Genomic DNA, 18745 nt, shown 5'->3' with positions numbered 1-18745 from the left:
TTTTTGTTGTAGGCCAAAGTGAGTCAGAAGCTCATTCCAGGAGAGCAAATATCAGCTGGACACATCAGCAGACAGAAACTTACATCTTGGGGTTTTTTTTATTTGTTTGTTTCTAAAGCCCTTCCTCTCTTCAAATCTGGAACTCCCTGTTAGAAAGAATCTGAAAATAATTAGCTCTGGATAAGAGTCATGAGAGAAAAGAGCTAGTGAGAAATACGACAAAATATAGTGTAATCAAATGGGGTTTTTTTACTTAGAAGCTAGATTAAACACACCATCTCCCTCCACCCTGCAACTCACTGTTTGAGCTACTGCTCAGTATGCAGAGAGGAAAACTGTGGAGAAAGATGAAAGTTGGGAAGATGTTAGAGTGTATACATGGTTTCACACATCCATTAGATCTGGATACATAATTTCTTTTTAATTTCTAAGCATCAGAGCCACATGAATCAGGCATTACTGGAGGGAGATCCCAACTGAGTAAAGTTTTTGAAGTAATCAGTCTGTACAATCTGAAGCCCTTTTGGTAAGGACTACCAAACCACCCAGATAATTTTCATTTTCCTTTTTCCTTCTCTTCTCATCACCACATGAATTGGAAGTGGGAAACCCCTCTGGTATGGCAGTGATTAAACTTGTGAGGACAGACCCATAAGCTTGAGCAAGGTCACATACCTTCTGTGATGCAAATAAGTGCCTGCACATCAAAGCTCCATGCTCTTCTAATCCTTTAACAAAATGTTGAATCTAGCTTCAGGATAGGGTGGATTTCTTCAAGTAGCAGGATTCTGTCTGTATTTTCATAGTCATGCTATATTAGACTGGTATCTGCTCTGAGCAGTGCCCCCAGCAGAGGTAACTAACACAGTCATCCTCTTTTTTTTCATTAGTAATAGAGCCAACCAAACTGAGGAGAAGGAACTATTGTAGGGTGGATAACATAGAGGTATGAGGGAGAGGACCTAGATCTAGACATTGACTCCCTATGCCCTCATCTTGTTCTCTTCTTTCCCCTTGTCTTCTAAACTCCCTGTCTTCCTCACATAATTTGCTTTACACAGTAAATTCTTCCTTTTTAATTCCATCTACGTGCCGGGATGAGAGTAAAAGAAGTCCAAAACAGGGTGTGGGTGTGTGTGTGGGAGTGGTCTCAGTCTGTTGCCAAATGCCATCCTGAGGACCTGACATCCTGACCAACCTTGAGGACCTGGTCAAATGCAAAAGTGTCTCACTGAAATGAGACCAAAGAGGAGCAGGACTGGAGAAGGCTTAGAAGTCCCTGAGCCACAATGGTTGCCTCCATTTTAACAAAGGGAGGACAGTGTCTCCGCTGTCACCATGGCATTGCTTTCCCTGATTTTGCTGTTGCAGGCAATACACCTAGAGCAGAGGGGCAAGGAAGTTGCTCTTCTTGGAGCTGTTGCAGCTGTATGACTCTTGGGGTCTCTTCCAGAGCTCTCTTTCCGAGTGTGGATGTGTGGTGGCAGCTTGGAGATCGTTCCCTGCAGTCGAGTGGGACACGTGTTCAGGAAGCGCCATCCTTATGACTTTCCTGAGGGCAATGCGCTGACTTACATCAAGTAGGTGTTGGGTAGTTCCTGGCAGCAGCCAGGCCACCTTTGTGTTGGGCATGTCTAAATAAGTCTGAATTCTTTGTTGTGCTTTTGCCTGGTGACAGAGAACAGCTTGTGGCTGAGCATCTGTTCTCAAGGGAAGGATGAGTTGCTGTTTTCTGTGAACAAAACCTGTTCCCTTCTCTGGTGTTTGTATTGGTGTTTCTTATTCCTCCTCAGTCTCTGGTGGCGGGGGTGGGGGAGGAGCAGTACGGCTGGGAGACACCCTGGCCATTCACAGATGCTGCCCTGTGACATATGCCTGGGTACCAGCAGTCCTTAGACATCTCTGGTGTCTCTGAGCTGTACATGCTCTGAGATGAGCCCTGAGGACAACTTCTACTGCAGGACAGATGGAAAGAGAAAAGAGATGAGACAAAGTGCTTGACAATGAAAGTGGTTAAGCACTGCTGCAGGGCCCCAGAGAGATGGTGAAATCTCCATCGCTGGAGATTTCAAAACTCAACCAGTCAAGGCAACCTGAACAACATGACCTAATCTGAAGCTAGTCTGCTTTGGGCAGGAGGTTAGAGGTTAGAGAGAGGTGCTTTCCAAGCTGAATTATCCCATGACATTATTCTAATCTGTAATGCATGTGATGGTGACAATCAAGCCCGGTGTCTCTGCAGAGGAAATATGTGTGAAAAAGTCATGGTAAACTGTGTCTGTTAAATTTGTAACTTCTGAACTGAAGTGTTCTTGCAAGGCTTTGTAGACTTAACACATTCAATCTCTATCCATCCATACTGCCCACTCTGTTTTGTGTTTGGGACTGTCCCCCACTCCCTCCTGGCAGACAAGCCTTGGGTCTGCCCACCCAGTGCCTGCTCACTGGGGGGCAGGTTCCGCAACAAAGCATCTCCTCAGCACAGCATCTGCTCATCTCCATGCAGGAACACCAAGCGCACAGCAGAGGTGTGGATGGATGAATACAAGCAGTACTACTATGAGGCCCGACCATCTGCTATTGGCAAGTCATTCGGAAGGTAAGCTGTCCCAGACCTTGGCAGAAGGGCTCTGGTAAACCCCTTGCTAGCAAGAAATAGTTCTTAGGTCTTCTCTGGGGCTAAGTGTGAGAAATAGAGGTGCTCTGAACGGCTGGCTTGCCAGGGAGGTGGTAGCTTGAGTGTCTGACTAATGAGGTTTCCTTCTAATTCACTTTATTTTTTCCCCAGTAACACTGCATAAACCATTCGTTAGCAGGAGGCCAAAGGGATCTGTAATGAAATTAGAAGACAAGACATTTAAGTGGATAGACAGGAATATTTTTTCTATCACAGCATGCAGCTCTTCTGGAAATGTGAGCTGTGAAGTTACTAGAGCTTGATCTGAAGTCCCTGTGCAGATGCAGAATCCCAGGGCAAGCATGGATGGCAACCCACGCTGGATGGCACATGGGGCACGTTGCACTTGGTCCACTCCCCTCTTTCCTGGTGGATGGAAGGTAGTTTGCCTGGTTTGTAGGGCAGGAGAGAGTATGGCCAATGGTGAGATTTAGAAACACAATCTGCAGAATTGTGCTTCTTACAGCACCTTTGCTAAAGCTGTCTTCAGTCCACATGGGGCTCATTGTTACCAGCTTAACAGTTCTCTGTGACCCAGAAATCAGTGAAGGACAGCAAACCTGGGATGAGAGGAGAGCTTGCTCTCTGTGCTCTCAAACCCCTGTGACTCCCAAATAATTGTAAAAATCCCAGGAGTGCTGTATTTCTGTGGATTTTATCTGCCAGTGAACAAATGGCTATTGTTTTATCAGTGTAAGGTCTTGGCAGATGTGGTCGTATCTCAATGTGTAGCTGTGTGCACAGGATAATGAAGCATCTCCTACTTATTTATGACAACCAGCTCACTTTTCTTGCTGTACACTGTGCTTTATTATCATGATGCATTACATATCTTCATAAAAATAGCTTTGCCTACCTAATTTATCAGTCCTTGAGCTGACTGCAGCAGCTGGGCTGGGACGAAATAGGAAGTAACCCTGCTGCTTGTGAAGGAAACCAGACTATTGCATATTGTATGTGGATATATTGCTCATGTGTTTTAGTGGCAAAATCTGCACTTCTTGTTCACACAGGCTTCCTAGTGACTTTACTGGCAGCATTGGCTGAATAAAAGCTGGAGCAGAGCATAAGGCTTTGATTTCAAGCAATTTCCTGTAGTAACAGCTCTGCGAACCTGCATTAAATCTAGATTATAGGGTGCAAATGCCTTTGCCACCATCACTGACAATTGGGCCTAAAATGGCACTCCTTCCCCACAACTTTGATGTGGATATAAAATCTAAGAACATTCCGCTGAGGTATATGGCCTCATGTTATATGTACAGTGGCCTCTGTGAGCTGAGGATGGAGATGTACACGGGTACAGTTGGAATTCCTTCCCAACACACAAATGTAGTGTTACAGCTTAAAGACAAGAGTTCCTGGTTTCTCTGCTCAATAGGACTGCTGGAGGGAAATCCTCTTCTTCAGCCAGCTAAAGCCAAACAAATCAGCAATGGGAGGACTGCCACATCAGACAGCTACTGACGTGTTGAGTTAATCTCCCCTTATACTCCCACCCTTCCCCCAAACTGCTTAAGAACAAATAGTTAAGTTCTCCAGGTCTGAGTTCTCCAACCTGAGCCTAGAGCTGCTGCCATTGATGCCTTGATGGCATCCTGAAACATCAGGTGGCTACCTGAAAACAGAGGCTAGACAAGATTAAGAGAATAAAAGCAGGTATTTATTGAAGGGCCCTCAAAGGTACACCTTGGGCAGTCAAGAGGCTACACCCAAGATGGACCCCGGGTCACGAGTTTTTCACGCTTTTATAAGTTTGGTCCATTTGCATATCAGGGTTAATTCTCCGATTACAATTTCAGGCAATGAAGTAATTACCCCAAGTTTGCCCCCCGTTCAGAGGCTTTAGTTCACATATTTCAGGGCCTGGGACAACAAGGTGTCCTTGGAGTGCAAACCTAGAAAGGGTTTGTTATGTCTAACCGGAATAAGGGAACAGTAGCTAACAGGCTATATGAAGTTTCAGAGTTACCTTCTAAACAGTACAGGATCTGAAGAATACTGAAGTTAAAACCTAAGGTATCACCATGAGCTAGAGACTTGCTTTAGCACACACAAATGAATCATCTGTATGTACCTGAGCACAAACACTTTCTAGGCCTTTTCAGCAGCTGATTGTTGCGCAGGTTTCATGGTATGCCTCTACAGGGGCACCCAGAGGCAGAAACGTTTTCCTGATCTCACAGCAGTTTTATTTCAATGTATTATTTAACAAGGTAGGGCCTGGGCCTTGCCATCGCTCTGAGCCAAAGGAAGTGCAAGAACAGCTCTCTGAAGGTGTTTTGTCTTCCATTTCTATTTCCTGCCACTTGCCTCTCTCCTCTTCACCTCAGGTCACTGCTAGTGCTCTGAACCCAGCAACAATTATGTGGGAGAATGAGTAATGGCAAAAAGTAATGTAATTTCCCTCAAACCTCCTGGCTAATCTTCGTTGTTCCCCTCGCTCTTGTTCACTGCCTTACTCTCAACAAACTGCCTGTGTTTCCAGTGTTGCAGACCGAGTGGAGCTGCGACGCAAGCTGAACTGTAAATCCTTCCAGTGGTATCTGGAGAATGTCTACCCTGAGCTCAAGTGAGTCAGTTCTTTGCTTGTAGAAATCTCTGAAAGATTTGGGAGGTGGGTCACACTGAGAAGATGAGCCTTGACAGCAGTGGGCAAAAGAGAGACTTACACTTGGAAAAGGTTTTCTCTGTTCTTCTTTTTGGTGAGAAACCTCCTGTGTTTTCCTGGCTTGTATTATCACAGCTCTGCAAAAGGTCTGCCTTCTGTTCTGCCCCACACAGCTGTCCCTTGGAGACATGCAACAGTGTTGTTTTCAGAGGTGTGGGGTGTAGACAAGGGCCAGAGCACTACGCCCCTCCCAGTTTTGACTTGGGCTCTGCCTGTTGGATGCTCTGCCTGTTGGATGCTCTGCCTGGAGCTAGTTGGGCCAAGTAGAACTGGACAGCCTCAGTGCAGATGTTTGGGTGGTTCAGAGAAGGCTCTAATGAATGCCAGCACCAGCTGTCCCTGTGGCTTGCCCTGCCCTGCGTCAGTACACAGTAGTGTTGTGTCCTTGCTCAGCTGGGAGATAGAGCTGTGTTGTTGGCATGTGTGAACCAGCACACACGGGCAACACATCTTTACTCCTCAGTCTGTGGCCAGCATGAGTGGAGGCTAAAACATCCAGCTGTAGTCTGGCCTTGACAGATCTTTCCTGCAGTCTTACCAATGAGACAATGAGTATGTTAGCTGGGGAGAAGACTGAAAAAGCAGAAGGAAGAAGCAGAATAAATCAAGTGTGGATATGGCTTTTTAGTGGAAACAGCCTCTTTCAGAATTTCAGAATCACTATATTAAACTGCTTAGGGTACCCCTGAAGACCCTGATATGCCTTCTGAAACAAAAGAGTACCAGTCTTCTCACCAAGTTCTCACTTCATTTTTGCCTCCTCCAGATATTTCCAGTGAATAGCATGATATTGTTCATTTTCTGTGAAATATAGGGGCCTGTGTTTCAGTCAGGGGCAAATTACACCCTTATAACTGTGAAAGTACTTCGGACATGTCTGTGTATGAAGTACAATGTAGCTGTCATTTTACTTCAAGGATTCCTGAAAAAGAGTTGATTCCAGGAATAATCAGACAAGGAGGAAACTGTCTGGAGTCTCAGGCACAGGATACCACAGGGAATATGTTGGCTGGCATGGGAAACTGTAAAGGGACGGTGAACAATCCACCTGTCACTCAGGTAAGGCAGGCTTTGCTTTTGTGCTTTGCTCCTGCTCCTACCCTTTTTATAACCTGAATGAAGAGGCCTCTCGGGCTTTGGTGGATTTATACGGAGGTGAAGGAAGGAAGAGTTTCATCCTGTAATGATTTTAATAGTAAGCAGAAAAGGAAGCTGTGCCCATCTCTCAGAGCTCTGTTGGCTCAACCGAGTCAGCAGTCAGGAATAGAACATTAAGGTTTTCATCACTCAGAGACAAGAGGTAGTGCTTAAATGCTCAGGGAGTGACAGACTCACTGAGAAGCATTTTGGGGCTGTGCTTGGCTAGTACTCTGGCATGTGGGTAAGAGATTTTTCCGGGATCAGAAACCTTCCTTGCTCTGCCAGCTCAGCTGTAGCTGCAAATGACTTGAACTGCGCTGTTTTGCAGATGTGTTTCAGTATAAAACACAAATAGAGTTTGAAAAGCTGACCCCAGTGGCAGTAATACAGTGCAGGTCTCCTAACTGCAGTGGAGCTGTGATGGTTTATATACAAGCTGAAGATCTGCACTCAGACTCTCCTTTGGTGCTTTGGTGACTGAAAGCAGCAGGGAAGCAGCTTGAGAAAGTTAAGGGTCACAGCAGGATATTTTATGCCAGAAAATACATACTCACATCTGTTAACTGTTGGAAACTAGTTTGCAGCCAGCATTCAGTGTGCCATTTAACCTGACTCATTGCTCTGTGTCATTACCACTTGAAATCCCTGAAGCTTACTGCATTTTGTATTTCTTCCTTGGGGGAAGTATAGTAATAATAGTTGATTGGATCAGATATCCATCCAGTCAGAGGAAGGAAAAAATGAATTGGCTTGTCCCCTTTGCGTGCTGGTGATATATGGATATGCTTGCATGTGTTTTGCTTTGCTTGACAATCTATAGGTCCCAGATACCTGTTACAGAACATGTCTGCTACGTAAAAAATGCAGAAGCAGTTGAACATCATGTGTGTCAGGGCTCAGGATCCTCCTTGCTTTGTAGGCCTGAATCTGTAAAGCTGCAGGGCAGAAAGTTCCATGGGATCTGGAGTTAATCAGACACCTCAGATAGTGAGGGGAGCCAGCTGTAGGCTTTGAAATGGTCATGAGGCACCTAGCCTGAGCACAAACTTCTGTTCAGGTGACAACTGCTGTGGTAGTCTTCCCAGGGAGCTTTTGGTAGGAAAAAACCATAAGATAGAGGTTTTTAAAATATCTGATAGAAAAAGCTTTCTCTCCCTCATCTGATCACTGTTGGGATCCTAATGGAACCTTTCTTTTTCTTATTCCAAAGGAGTGGATATTCAGTGACCCTTTAATTAGACAGCAGGACAAGTGTCTTTCCATTACCTCCTTCTCTACTGGCTCTCAGATCACACTGGAAGCTTGCAATCAGAAAGAAGGCAGACAGGTAGGTAACTGGGCATCTGTTTCTAATGCCTTCGTTGCCACATATGAGTGTACCTACATCAGTGCAGCCAGCAGGGCAAACCAGTACTATCAAAGCACATAAAAGTCCTTTCCATCTTCTGCATCTCCCTCTCTGGTGTGTTTCATAAGCTTGGATGAATGAGACAGCGTGTGGCCAAGCAGGAAGCCCAGTGTGTGGGTGTCTGCTCTGCCTGGGCCCTTGGCAGCGGGGTTGGCTCCAGCTCAGTAGCACCCGGACCTTGCTTCTTGGATAAGTTTATGTGCAGCCAGATTGGTGCATGGATGGAGCACAGCACCAAAGAGAGGTAGGTAAGGCAACTGCTTTGAGATACCTGAGGGAAGGGTGGTGTGTGCTATAATTTGGTTTTTTATTTAGAAGTGAGAGAACTGTGTTCTTTGTGCTGTTCTTTGGACACGTGAGCAGACCTTCAAAACTGAGTGTGCACAACTCAGTTAAGAAATACTGACTGACATAAAGCACCATATGTGCCACCTGAACTGCTCCCTAGAGGCAAAATACACAGCAGCAATGTTCCCAACAAAATGCAGGTCTTTGACTTATGCTGTTTCCAAGATGTGCATCCTTGATCTGTCAGGACAAATCAATCGTTTTGCCTTACAGCACTAGGTAAGGGATGGCCTCTGCAATGGTTGGGGTGCCCTCAACAGAGATGTGATGTGCTTTTTTATCAGAACTGGGCAAAGCACAGAAAGGAGCAATGCAACACTGGCAGACAGCAGATTGGACTTGTTTCATTCCTAGTTCCCATGCTTTCCTCTACACCAAGAGAAAACAAACTTTCTGTCATCTAAGGCTGTGCTGACTCTGTACTTTCTGACACGTCTGTTTTGATAGCCCAAAGGTAGATGGTTCAGCCTTAACCAGTTCTCAGCAGCATCTTCTTTTGTCAGTACTTTTTAATGCTATATGAATCCTTGAAATTAGTTCTTCCTGAAAGAAAGCACTGAAATCCAGTCCTGGCCATTTATGGAAAACCTGTATAGACTTTCCTCTGGAGGATTGCTTAGTGCAGAAATGCCTTGAAGAGTTGTCACCATGAATACGCTGGGAAAACTCTTGAGTTTGGATTAGTCTGCAAGGGTATCCCAGGTGGGCTGTGCTTGCCTGCTCCTTTTTCTTGTTGGCAGTCACTCACCCCCTTGCTGTGTAATTAGGTCACTCAGTTTCTTATGTGCCTTGCAGTATTTTCCTCGCTGGCAGCAGAGCGGACTCTAGCAGCTGCCAAAATCAGCTGTCTTTCCCTGCTTCCCTTGTCACAGAAGGACAAGGGTCCCTCAAGGAGGGTGGAGTCCAAGCTATATCAGAAGCCAGAAGCCACAGTAATACAAGCAGGCTTATTCTGCTGCTGGAATAGGATTTATTGAGTCTTGATGTGTTGATTATATACAGGCTCATTATGAAGACATACACACACTTAAGGGTGTGAGCTGTTGTTTTCCATTACCTTATGTGAGCAAACTGCACTTACATCAAGGACTTGACCTAGCAGATGATTTAACTAACTGACTCTAAGCAAGGATTTTGTTTAAGCATTTCAAATAATTAGAGACTGGTTTGAATTGCAGCTGCCATTCCAAACTGCCTTGCAGCTGAAGGGACAAGGTGGGGTGAAGTGGGAGAAATGCATTTGAATTTTTAATGTAATTTGGGTTGAAATGCTCTGAAATGTTGGGATCTTTTTTGTAGTCCCAAACTCCCATTTCAGATTTCTACTTGTAAAGCCAATTCTACTTGCAATGCTCAAGTTTGTTGTGTTTCTGGGGAATGTTGTTATGGTTCTTTCCTTCCATAAACACAACAGTAATTGTTGTTAACACTGACATTAGATTTTAATTAGCTAGAAGTCAGTCATCGTGTAAACTATTCCATTCTCTCTCCTCCTGATATTTGAGAGGTTGATTTCCAAGAAAGAGCAAAGCTGGAGGGAACAAATTCTCTCAGTTGCCCTACAACTTGCCTGTCTCCCCATGGACACTCACAGCCCAAAGTGCAAGTGCTGGAGGAGAGCAGTGCTTCCAAACTGTGCATGAGTGTATCCACTTCTCAGATCAAGTGGGCTACTCAGAAAATCAGAGGAGCTCAATGGAGGGTGGAGGGAGGGGAGCTGAGCTACTTTGGAGAGCTGGAAGTGACAAGCCAGAGCCCTGAGTATGTGGTCTGAGTGTGGAGGATGGTGAGCCTGGCCAACATGCATCACACGCATCACACATACAATATCCTAGGAGGAGATGGCAGCGTAATAAAAGTCCAGCTTTGAACATCTTTCCTGTCACTGTCATCAGAGATCTGTGGTGAAAGATGTTTGGGTTTTTCTGGATCTAGATTTCATGTCTGTGTCGGAGTCATGAAAAGCAACATTTCTGACAAAAGACTGTACATGTGATAGCTTTGGTTTTTAGTGTCCCAGGGTTAGTTCATTATGACAGCACCACACAGCTCCTAAAGTTGGTTTCTGCTTTCAAACATACTGAAGCTGTGCCCATGCTACACAGCTGTTCTGCATTAAGCATGTCCCAAGGACAGATAATTTTATTGTTAATTTTGAGTGCTAACAACAGTCCATCTAACATATAGATAATACTCTAGCAGAGGCTTTAGACTATTACAAGGTGTGTCTAGAGTATTACCTCAAAATAAGTCTAGAGTTTTGCAGGCAGGATGATACAAAACAATAGTCACACTTTAGATGATTTTTAGTGCTGTCAGACTCCCTTGGGTTGAAAGAAACCAGAAATGAAATCTATTTGGCAACATGATCCTGTTGATCATTCAACAGCAACAGCTGGCACTGCTAGCAGAGGACCAGCCAAAAGCTATTCTGCATAATCAGAACTAGATTTCAAACCAGATGGATGTTATCCATAATGTTATTTGGAGAATAGCATTTTTAGTTGAATGTGCAATACATTATTGCCTTCAGCTTTGTTTTTGGCTCTGACTGACAGTAGGAGTGGTGTTTTAATTTGTATTATAGCGAGGACAAATAGAAGGCAAAGTGAGAGTCAGACACTAAAACAAGGGAATGAAAATGAGAAGCATTGGCACAGTATTTCCCAACAGAACAAGAAATGCTGAGAAATCCTATTAAACAGCTATATTTCATTAAAATGTTCTGAAGGAATGAGACCTCAGCATGAAAATAAGGACACTGAGTTTTCTTGTGAGACAAACAATGTTTGAAATTCTGTGTCCCTTTGTATGCCATTGGGAAATTTTTCCCACTTTACTTCTCAGGATATTACCTGAAGATTAATGCAATTTTATATAGAGTATCCAAAAAGAAAAGGAGTGAAAGCCTGTCTATTTTGAAAGCACCTAACTCAGCATCTTCATGATAATAACTAGGTAACACAATACTGGCAATATGCCATACCTTGAAAGTAGTTTTCAGGAGGCAAGAGTTTCTCTCAGTTGTGATTTAGTTTTAGAAATTTAAGTGCTCAAAGGAAGGCAGTACTTGGTGGATGCTGGTGTGAGCTTTTCCATCCTCTGTCTCTGCTCATATATTTAAAATTTAGTCTTCAAGACCAGCTTCAGGCTTCCCATGGCACTGCAAATACACTCAATTACAATTTACAACATCCTTGGCTGCTCCAGTTATCAGCTCTCCATACATTTCTGTTTGAAGTATCTCTGTGCTCATGAACAAAATTTGCCTTTCTCAGCTATGCCTCCTGAGCTTGGCCGATTCCACTGTTCCACAGTTAGGGTTTTGAGAGAAGCCCTGGACTGCCTGGATTACTGGGGGTTAAAAGAAAACTTTTGATTACCCTGAGAAATTAGACTAGTGTAAACAATTTCAGCTCTTGTATATGTTGGATAGAAGAGCACTGGCTTTTTCTGACTTTTCTCTTAGTAACTGCACATGGAGTGCTTCTATCCAGCCACCTAAAAGTATTTTGAAATTATAGATAAAAAAAGAGGGAGAGAGATTTCCAAAAAAGTGGGGGAAATTTTGGGTTGACACTGGGAAAGAGGATCAAGACACAACATTTCAAAGAAAATATGGATTCCTTTTTTTCCTTCCTCCATCTTCACTCCAAACCTACTCTGACCAGTAAACTGTATTATCTCCATCTGCACAAGAAAGGGAGACCAAAGAGGATTTTCAAGCCAACATTTTTCAGATTGTGCAATGCCTGTATCTTCCAAAAGCTTTCCTTCCAAGTACAGGCCAGTCATAATGTCTGGGTGCAGGAGAAGAGAGGACTCCCTGTAACGTGTATGCACATGACATGCTGGGCTTTCCAGTGGTGTGACTCACTGAGAAGCTGATTGATTTTGTTAGCAGCAGTAAATGTCCTGCTGCGCCTGTTGCTGCAGACTCCCTACTGTCATCACAGTGGGTACCTGCTCAGCATGTGCAGGTGCCACAGTAGCAGGTCTCTCATCTGAAGGAATAACACAAGCAAGCCTCCAGTGTGCTAATTTTCTCCTGAACAGCAAGGGGGAAGAAAACCAGTGTCTCTTGGTAATTGCCTTGTCCTCCATCTGAAATCTCATAACAGCATCTTCTTTTACAGCAGGGTCTTTTGGTGAGCTGTGGGGTGTGTGGGAGAGGCAGCCAGCAGGCCTCCTCTAGCACATGCACAGGGGAATGTGGAGACTGGGAATTCACAAATACAGAGAGGTAGTGGGAAAGTGGAGGGCAAGGAGGAAGGTGGGCTTTGGAGAAGGTCAAAAGGCTTCTCACTGGGGTGTCTATGACACTGGAGACGCTGGTGGGGAGGCTGCCATGCGGCAATGGCACCAGCTAGGCACAGAGCACAGCTTGCCAGGGGAGAAGGCCCCCTCCTTTACTCTCCGTCATTACAGCTGCTGCTTTATGGTATTAACTCTTCCTCAGCTCTTTGTAGGGAGGCTTCTGCCAGATGGGAGCCAGATGGTTCTGGGACCTGTGTAGGTTGCAGCAGCTGGGGAGGGCATTGTAGTGCAAAGTCTGCATTGTAGCTCCCTGTCCATCATCACTGCGTTCCTCTGCCCCCTTCTCTGTTAAAATCAGCTTCTTCCTGCTGCACAAACAGCTCTCCTTTAGTGGTATCCTGTCAAACAGGGCTAGCAGTACTGCAAATTGGTGCTGCCTCTGGTATTTAGACTTGAAGAAATATATGATACAGGAGCAACAGATTACTCTGGGCTTTGCAACTGCCCTGCCCTCCAAGAAACCTAACAGCTGCCAGCAATATGTGAACATAACTGAGTATCTTAAACCACAAAGCATGTGGCAGTCTTTTTGCTGTGCTACCCAAGAATTAAAATGTTTGTAGGTTTTGACATTGCCCAGATATTGCAGGAAATTTTTAAATTCCCTTTGCATATCTTTTCTGCAATACCCTTGAGGTCCATCAGTGTTGTCAAACACTTTCCTCATCAGTCTCATGGGTTAGCCAAAACATCCTCATAATATTCCTAAGCTGTTTACTGACTGAGCACCCAGACCACAATTCTAACTGGGTCATCTGTGAGACTGAAAAGAATGAAGGGACAACCCCTGGAGCCTGGACCCCTCGATCTTCTCAACCTGTTGAGCTCAGCTGTGCCCCACTTGAGGTGAATGGCAGTACCTCATGTGAGAGATCCCAAATCCACAGACTCATTTCTACTTTTTTCCCTTCATTATCAGCCACAGCATTCCCAGGTTTTTTCCCAGCAGGGATGGAAAGTACAGCCCTTTCCCAGTAGAATTTTCAGTTCAAGGTTAGGATGTATTTTTGTTTCCTGGTAAGTAGCACAACCAAAGTGGACCTTCAGGAAAGGGTTGTATATGGGACCTTTTGAATGTGATGAAAGAAGAGATGAGGGGACAATGGAAGAGAGAGAGATCCAGTCAAACAGTAGGAAGTATGATTTTTTGCTTTCTGTGGACAGGCTGCTTTCTGTGTTGGGAGACCTTTCAGTGCTCTGCTTTCCACGGATTGGAAGGCAACCATAGGAGGGTTTCAAGTTTTGGCAGGTATCTGGGTGCCCAGGACAGAGAATGGCAAGGAAACCATGACTATAACATGCTTTGAAAATGCCACTACTTGCTCATTTTTGTGTTGATGGAATCACACAATCATAGAATATGCTGAGTTGGAAGAAACCCATCCAGATCATTGAGTCCAGTTCCTGGCCCTTCACACAACACCCCAAGAATCACATCATGGGCCTGAGAGCATTGTCCAAACGCCTCTTGAATTCAGACAAGGCTTGGTGCTGTGACCACTAGTGCTGTTTGCCTTCTAGATGCTTCTGAGTCTGCAGCCCTGTAACTCAGCTAAACCCTAACCCTACCTAACTGCAGGTATTGTTAGTACAGGCAACCAGTGATTTAGAGATGCTGCCCATACCCAGATTTTCATTCTCCCCAGTTGTTGGAATTTACTTGCAATTACCTTCAACTTGAAGTCACTGTTCTCTAGGGGAATGGAAGTAACATCATGTTTTTTCTGTGTCTTCTCACAGAAGTGGAAGATGAAAGGCAGTTTCATTCAACACTTTGTCAGCGGTCTCTGCCTGGAAAACCAGACTGGAAGAGTGGTGACCAACCCCTGTCAAGCAGGTGTACCTGGCCAACAGTGGGAGCTGCTACAAGCAACATGATGGTAGCACAGAGATCTCCTTGCTTCTTTGTGCATGAGACTTTGGGAACAGAGGGGGATCAGGAAGGGAGGAATGGTTTTGTATGTCTGACCCTAAATGTTTTCATTGTGCCCATCAGTAAGCCACCATTTCAGCTGAGCACTTGACGTTTTTGAGCTTTTCAGATAAGAAGCTGGGGATGAGAGGGATCAGGACAGTTATTGAAATCTTCCTATCTATTGTCTTAAGTTCTGCTTTGTAGCTGATGCCTGTGCACAGCTGCACCTAGAGATGGAGGAGGACCCAGCCCAGTACTTGAAATGACCAGAAGCACCTTGCAGCTCTCCCCATCCTTTCCTTTCTCTGCATCCAGAGTCCACAACCTTCAGTCCAGCAGCTTTAGGCTATGCTTGTACAAACATTGGTAGCTCTTTGTCTTCCCTGGCTTTTTGCTCTAACATTGTGCATCATTTATGCATATGTCTCTCAGTGAGGACTGGCCAGAAGAGTCATCATGATCACTGGAGAAGCTGGGAAAGAGTTAGCAGATCCTGGGGGCAGGTTTGTCACCTCTTTTTGGTGGGCCCATTCCTTCCTCTGCCCAGAGTAGCTGCCCTACAGCCAAATGTGCTGAGATTGGGCAATGCTGACAAGAGAGACTGAAAAGGGACAATCTGTTTTACCAGCTTAACCAGGGATTGTTTCAGGGACTATTCCCTGTTGAATTCTTCCTTCCAGCTTTTTTATGTGTGGAAGGCCAGCCCTGCCTCCAAGAGTGACCCAAGCCTGCAGGTTCAGGGTGCCATGTTCTGGTGGAGGCAGTCAGAGACAGGTGCCAACACGTTGGGATGTTAGGGAAGCTGGGACTGTTCTCTGGCTGCTCTTCCTGGTGCTACCAGCCACTGCCCACTGCAGCCCACACTGGAGGTTGTGCACAGAGCTGCATGGGCAGCACACACAGACAGAGGTGCTGCGCATGGCTCAGGCCATGTGAGAGAGACGCAGGGGGACAGCCCCTAAGTCATAGCAGACTTCTTGCTGCTGGCTGGGCAGGACCACAGTCCTCGTGCTTGTCTCTCCAGCTCTGCATAGCCCCTGTGAATACAGCCTGGCATGACAAACCACCCACTCCCTCTGTCTAGTTGCTTTTCCACCTTTCTTTGAGAAAGACAAGGCAGAAAGGCTAGGGCTGCTCTACTTTTGACAGCCCTCTCTCTTCCCGGTGAGCACCTTAGGGAGAGGTTAGCTGATGAAGCTAAAACTGCCCCTGCACAAATGCTGCCCCAGTGCAGGCCTGCCCTGAGAGACCTCTCCTTTGTGTTCTGGAAAAACCAAAGACACTGGTGTCTCTAGCTAGCATCCCAGTCCTGCTCCCAGTTACCAGTCAGCTCTAGCTATGAGTTTTCAAACCTGCCAAGGGACTCTTACATATTCAAGTAAATAAAGTCCCCACAACCTTACCTTCTCCAAACTAGATCTGTTAAATTTTCCTTAAGACAAATTTTGTAAACCAACTCTCTTTTCCAAGAAACTGACAGGGGAACCAGGTGGTGGGACCACCCTCATTAGGCAATTGCTTGCCTGGATCCTTTTTGATCTGGTGTAGAAGAAACAGGTTGTTTGTTTGGATTCTGAACAGCTGTTGGTTTTTGATCATGTTTGTATCTCTTTTGAATTCTTTCTCTTAGCTTGGTATTAGCCCAAACAGTTGACAAAAGAACAGATAATGTTCTTCATACATTGCATGTGCTTAGTGTGAAAACTGAACAATGGTTTTTGTTCTTGGTTTAAAAAAATTAAATCCACCATGTGGCAGGGGCTCTTTTCCTGTCTCCCCTTTCACTTTGACATCGGATCCCCACCTCAGCACTGATTAGCCAGAAGAATGACCTGCCTGCACTCTGAAAACTCACAGGGGATTTCTTTTGATTCTTACAGAATGGTGCAGCTGTTCTTCTGTGTGGAAATGAGGGCACTGACTCTGCAGTGATTTCTCTTTCCCTGTATAGACATGCTTTGGGCTGGAACCACTGAGGTCAGGAGAGGGCAGAGAAGGAAGGAAAATAGCCTAGGAATGGAAAGAGAGCGGGCCAGACAGACCCATTGAGGGGAGAGATGCCATCCTATTAGCTACTGCATTTTTAAACAAGAATATACAGGAGATGGTCCTTCCAGAATAGCATCATTATGCAGTAGGAGACAGGAACAGTCAAGTTCTTACATACCTGGCTTACATACCTTGTTGATATAAAGACAGATGAAGGGCCACTGAGCAGGTACTGTTCGTAAGCTCTGTATACAATGAAGTGTGAGAGGATTACATATTTTCATCAAAACACAGACTAAGTGGACCATCTGACCTCCCCCCATTTCACTCTCCAGCAGTTTATGGGCTGCAGCTAACAGCATGTTCACTCCCCTACCAGGTACTGCCTCCTTCCTCCCTGCTCCCACTCTGTGTGTGCAGCTTTCTTGCAATTCCTTCTTCATAACCACTCTGGGACCAGGACCCAGCTCCTCTACAAACAATGCTCCTGACTGCTGCAGACCACAGAAGCCCTGCTTGTATACAGTCTCCAAGCTCTGGGCCAGCCCTGGTTCAAAGGGCTCTTGTCAGCACGACGACTGCTGCCCTCGACTGTGTGCTTGGCTCCAGTGCTGGACGTTGCTGACTGCTCCTGGAGCAGACGTACCTGGACTAGCTGTGTTGATTTGTGCCTCTCTTCCTACTGCTCTCCTGGCAGAGTGTGAACTGGCACCCTTCTTGGGCTGTAAGCTGGGGCAGCTGAAGATTGGACACTCTCCTTCTTCAGGTGCCCTGGCCTGGGGGAGGAAATGGGCAAAGGTGGACATATGCTAGATGTCAATAACTCAAATTGCTTGTGGAGTTTGGAGTTTAATTTTTTAATTCTGCCTGGTTTTGGACATGTTCTCCTGCGGTCACCTCCAACTGCTCACTTTTCTGTCAACTAAAGCATTGCTTTAGCTCAACAGAGATCTCCCCACACATCATCTTTTGGAAGCCATTGGTTTCCAATGTATTTTAACAGTTGCTAAAAAGGAGGTACATTACAAAAGGCTGCTGTCAAGTATGGGCAAACTGAATTTCTCAGAATAAACAAAGTCTTGTTCAATTCATTATTAGCATAGTCTCCATTTCCCTTGCATTGAAGGGAAGGAAGAACAATATTATCTCTGCTTTCTTCCCCAAGGTCCATGCAGTGCCATGTTTTGTAACAGGTGTCTCCTAGGATTTTTTCAAGCAAACTGACTATTTTTAACAGTCAGAACAAGCAGCTGCTCACCCTTGTTTTCCTGTTTACTTAATAGTCTAGCCCCCTAGACTGTCAAGATGGAGCATTTGCATTGGTAATACCTTTAAAGAAAGCTGTTATTGTTTCAGAGCATCCAATGTAATTTCCTGTGCTGTGAACCAATGGGGGTTTATTTAAGAGGAGCTGAATCTACTGTTGTACAGAAATAGATTTCAAAAGGTTTATTTTTCCCACTCACTTGTAAGTTGCACTTTGCCAGATGTAATTTATGTGGAACCCAGTTTAGTTTTCCTTTTTCTTCAAAAAAGCATGTGCCAGAATCTGTTTAATGCCTGGAATAAAATCCATTTTGAAGTAAGTGTTTCAGCCTGTTCTTATTCCCCTTTGCTTCCTCTGCTGAAAAAGAGCATCCTTTCTTGCCAGTCCCCTCCTCTGTCTCTCACTGGGTTTGCTCCCTACATATACATACCCTAGGTCTTTGCATGGGTTCATGGGCTGCCTCAGGAGGGATACTGCTGGAGCTGGCAGAGATGCTTCTAGGAAACAATGGTGTACCAGTTGAAAAGGACTGAAAAAGTCCTTCTCAGCTGGATAGGGAGACAAGTATAATTCCTGGCAATTAATGGGCTGACTTATGTACTGAAAGAAATAGCTGGGGTTGTGAGGAATTAATTCTTCCTGTTACTCCTCCCTCGATATTTTCCTTAAGCTAGCAGCCTGCCTATTTTTTACATAAGCCTCCCAAAGACTTTTCTTCTGCTTCTGGCTTGAGGGCAAAGAAGCATCACAACCCACAGCTGTCTCCTAGCATGTGCATCACTGAGCTTCAAATATTGTGACTCCCCAAGGAGGCTGGTAAGATTTTCTAACCTCATATTATTTAAAACAAAAAGGGAAAAAGAGAGAAAGAAAAAAGAAAAGAGAGAGGGGGAAAAAGAAAAAAGAAAGCCCAGCCAGCAGTGCCGCTGTAGAGACTTTGCGTTTAAAATCAAGGATTAACAGCCTTCCAGCTCACCTTGCAGAGGCTTTTTCAAACTAGGGTCAGCTGGGTC

The 18745-nt window shown here is 45.1% G+C and overlaps 1 protein-coding gene and 1 long non-coding RNA gene across 5 annotated transcripts in view; one reads left to right on the top strand and one right to left on the bottom strand.

Moving 5' to 3' along the window:
* The window catches only part of GALNT16 (polypeptide N-acetylgalactosaminyltransferase 16), a 75593-nt gene extending 57542 nt beyond the window's left edge, over positions 1-18051 (top strand). For 3 of the 4 annotated variants that reach the window (XM_069017599.1, XM_069017601.1, XM_069017602.1), the window contains exons 10-16: positions 1454-1580; positions 2507-2599; positions 5166-5249; positions 6248-6407; positions 7699-7815; positions 14302-14441; positions 16845-18051. In XM_069017599.1, coding sequence (XP_068873700.1) covers positions 1454-1580; positions 2507-2599; positions 5166-5249; positions 6248-6407; positions 7699-7815; positions 14302-14439 — 719 coding nt within the window. In that variant the 3' untranslated portion in view covers positions 14440-14441; positions 16845-18051. The remainder of the gene's footprint in view (positions 1-1453; positions 1581-2506; positions 2600-5165; positions 5250-6247; positions 6408-7698; positions 7816-14301; positions 14442-16844) is intronic. The other variant, XM_069017600.1, reaches the window with a different exon arrangement.
* Positions 17948-18644, bottom strand: LOC138111567 (uncharacterized). Its single transcript, XR_011151391.1, has 3 exons — positions 18564-18644; positions 18163-18229; positions 17948-18025 (listed from the first exon to the last, which is right to left on the bottom strand). It is a non-coding gene; the product is annotated as an uncharacterized lncRNA (long non-coding RNA).
* Positions 18645-18745: the final 101 nt, after the last annotated feature.

The sequence above is a fragment of the Aphelocoma coerulescens genome, chromosome 5 (assembly GCF_041296385.1).
Source record: "Aphelocoma coerulescens isolate FSJ_1873_10779 chromosome 5, UR_Acoe_1.0, whole genome shotgun sequence".
Classification (NCBI taxonomy): Eukaryota; Metazoa; Chordata; class Aves; order Passeriformes; family Corvidae; genus Aphelocoma; species Aphelocoma coerulescens.
This window is presented reverse-complemented; position numbering and strand designations above follow the sequence as displayed.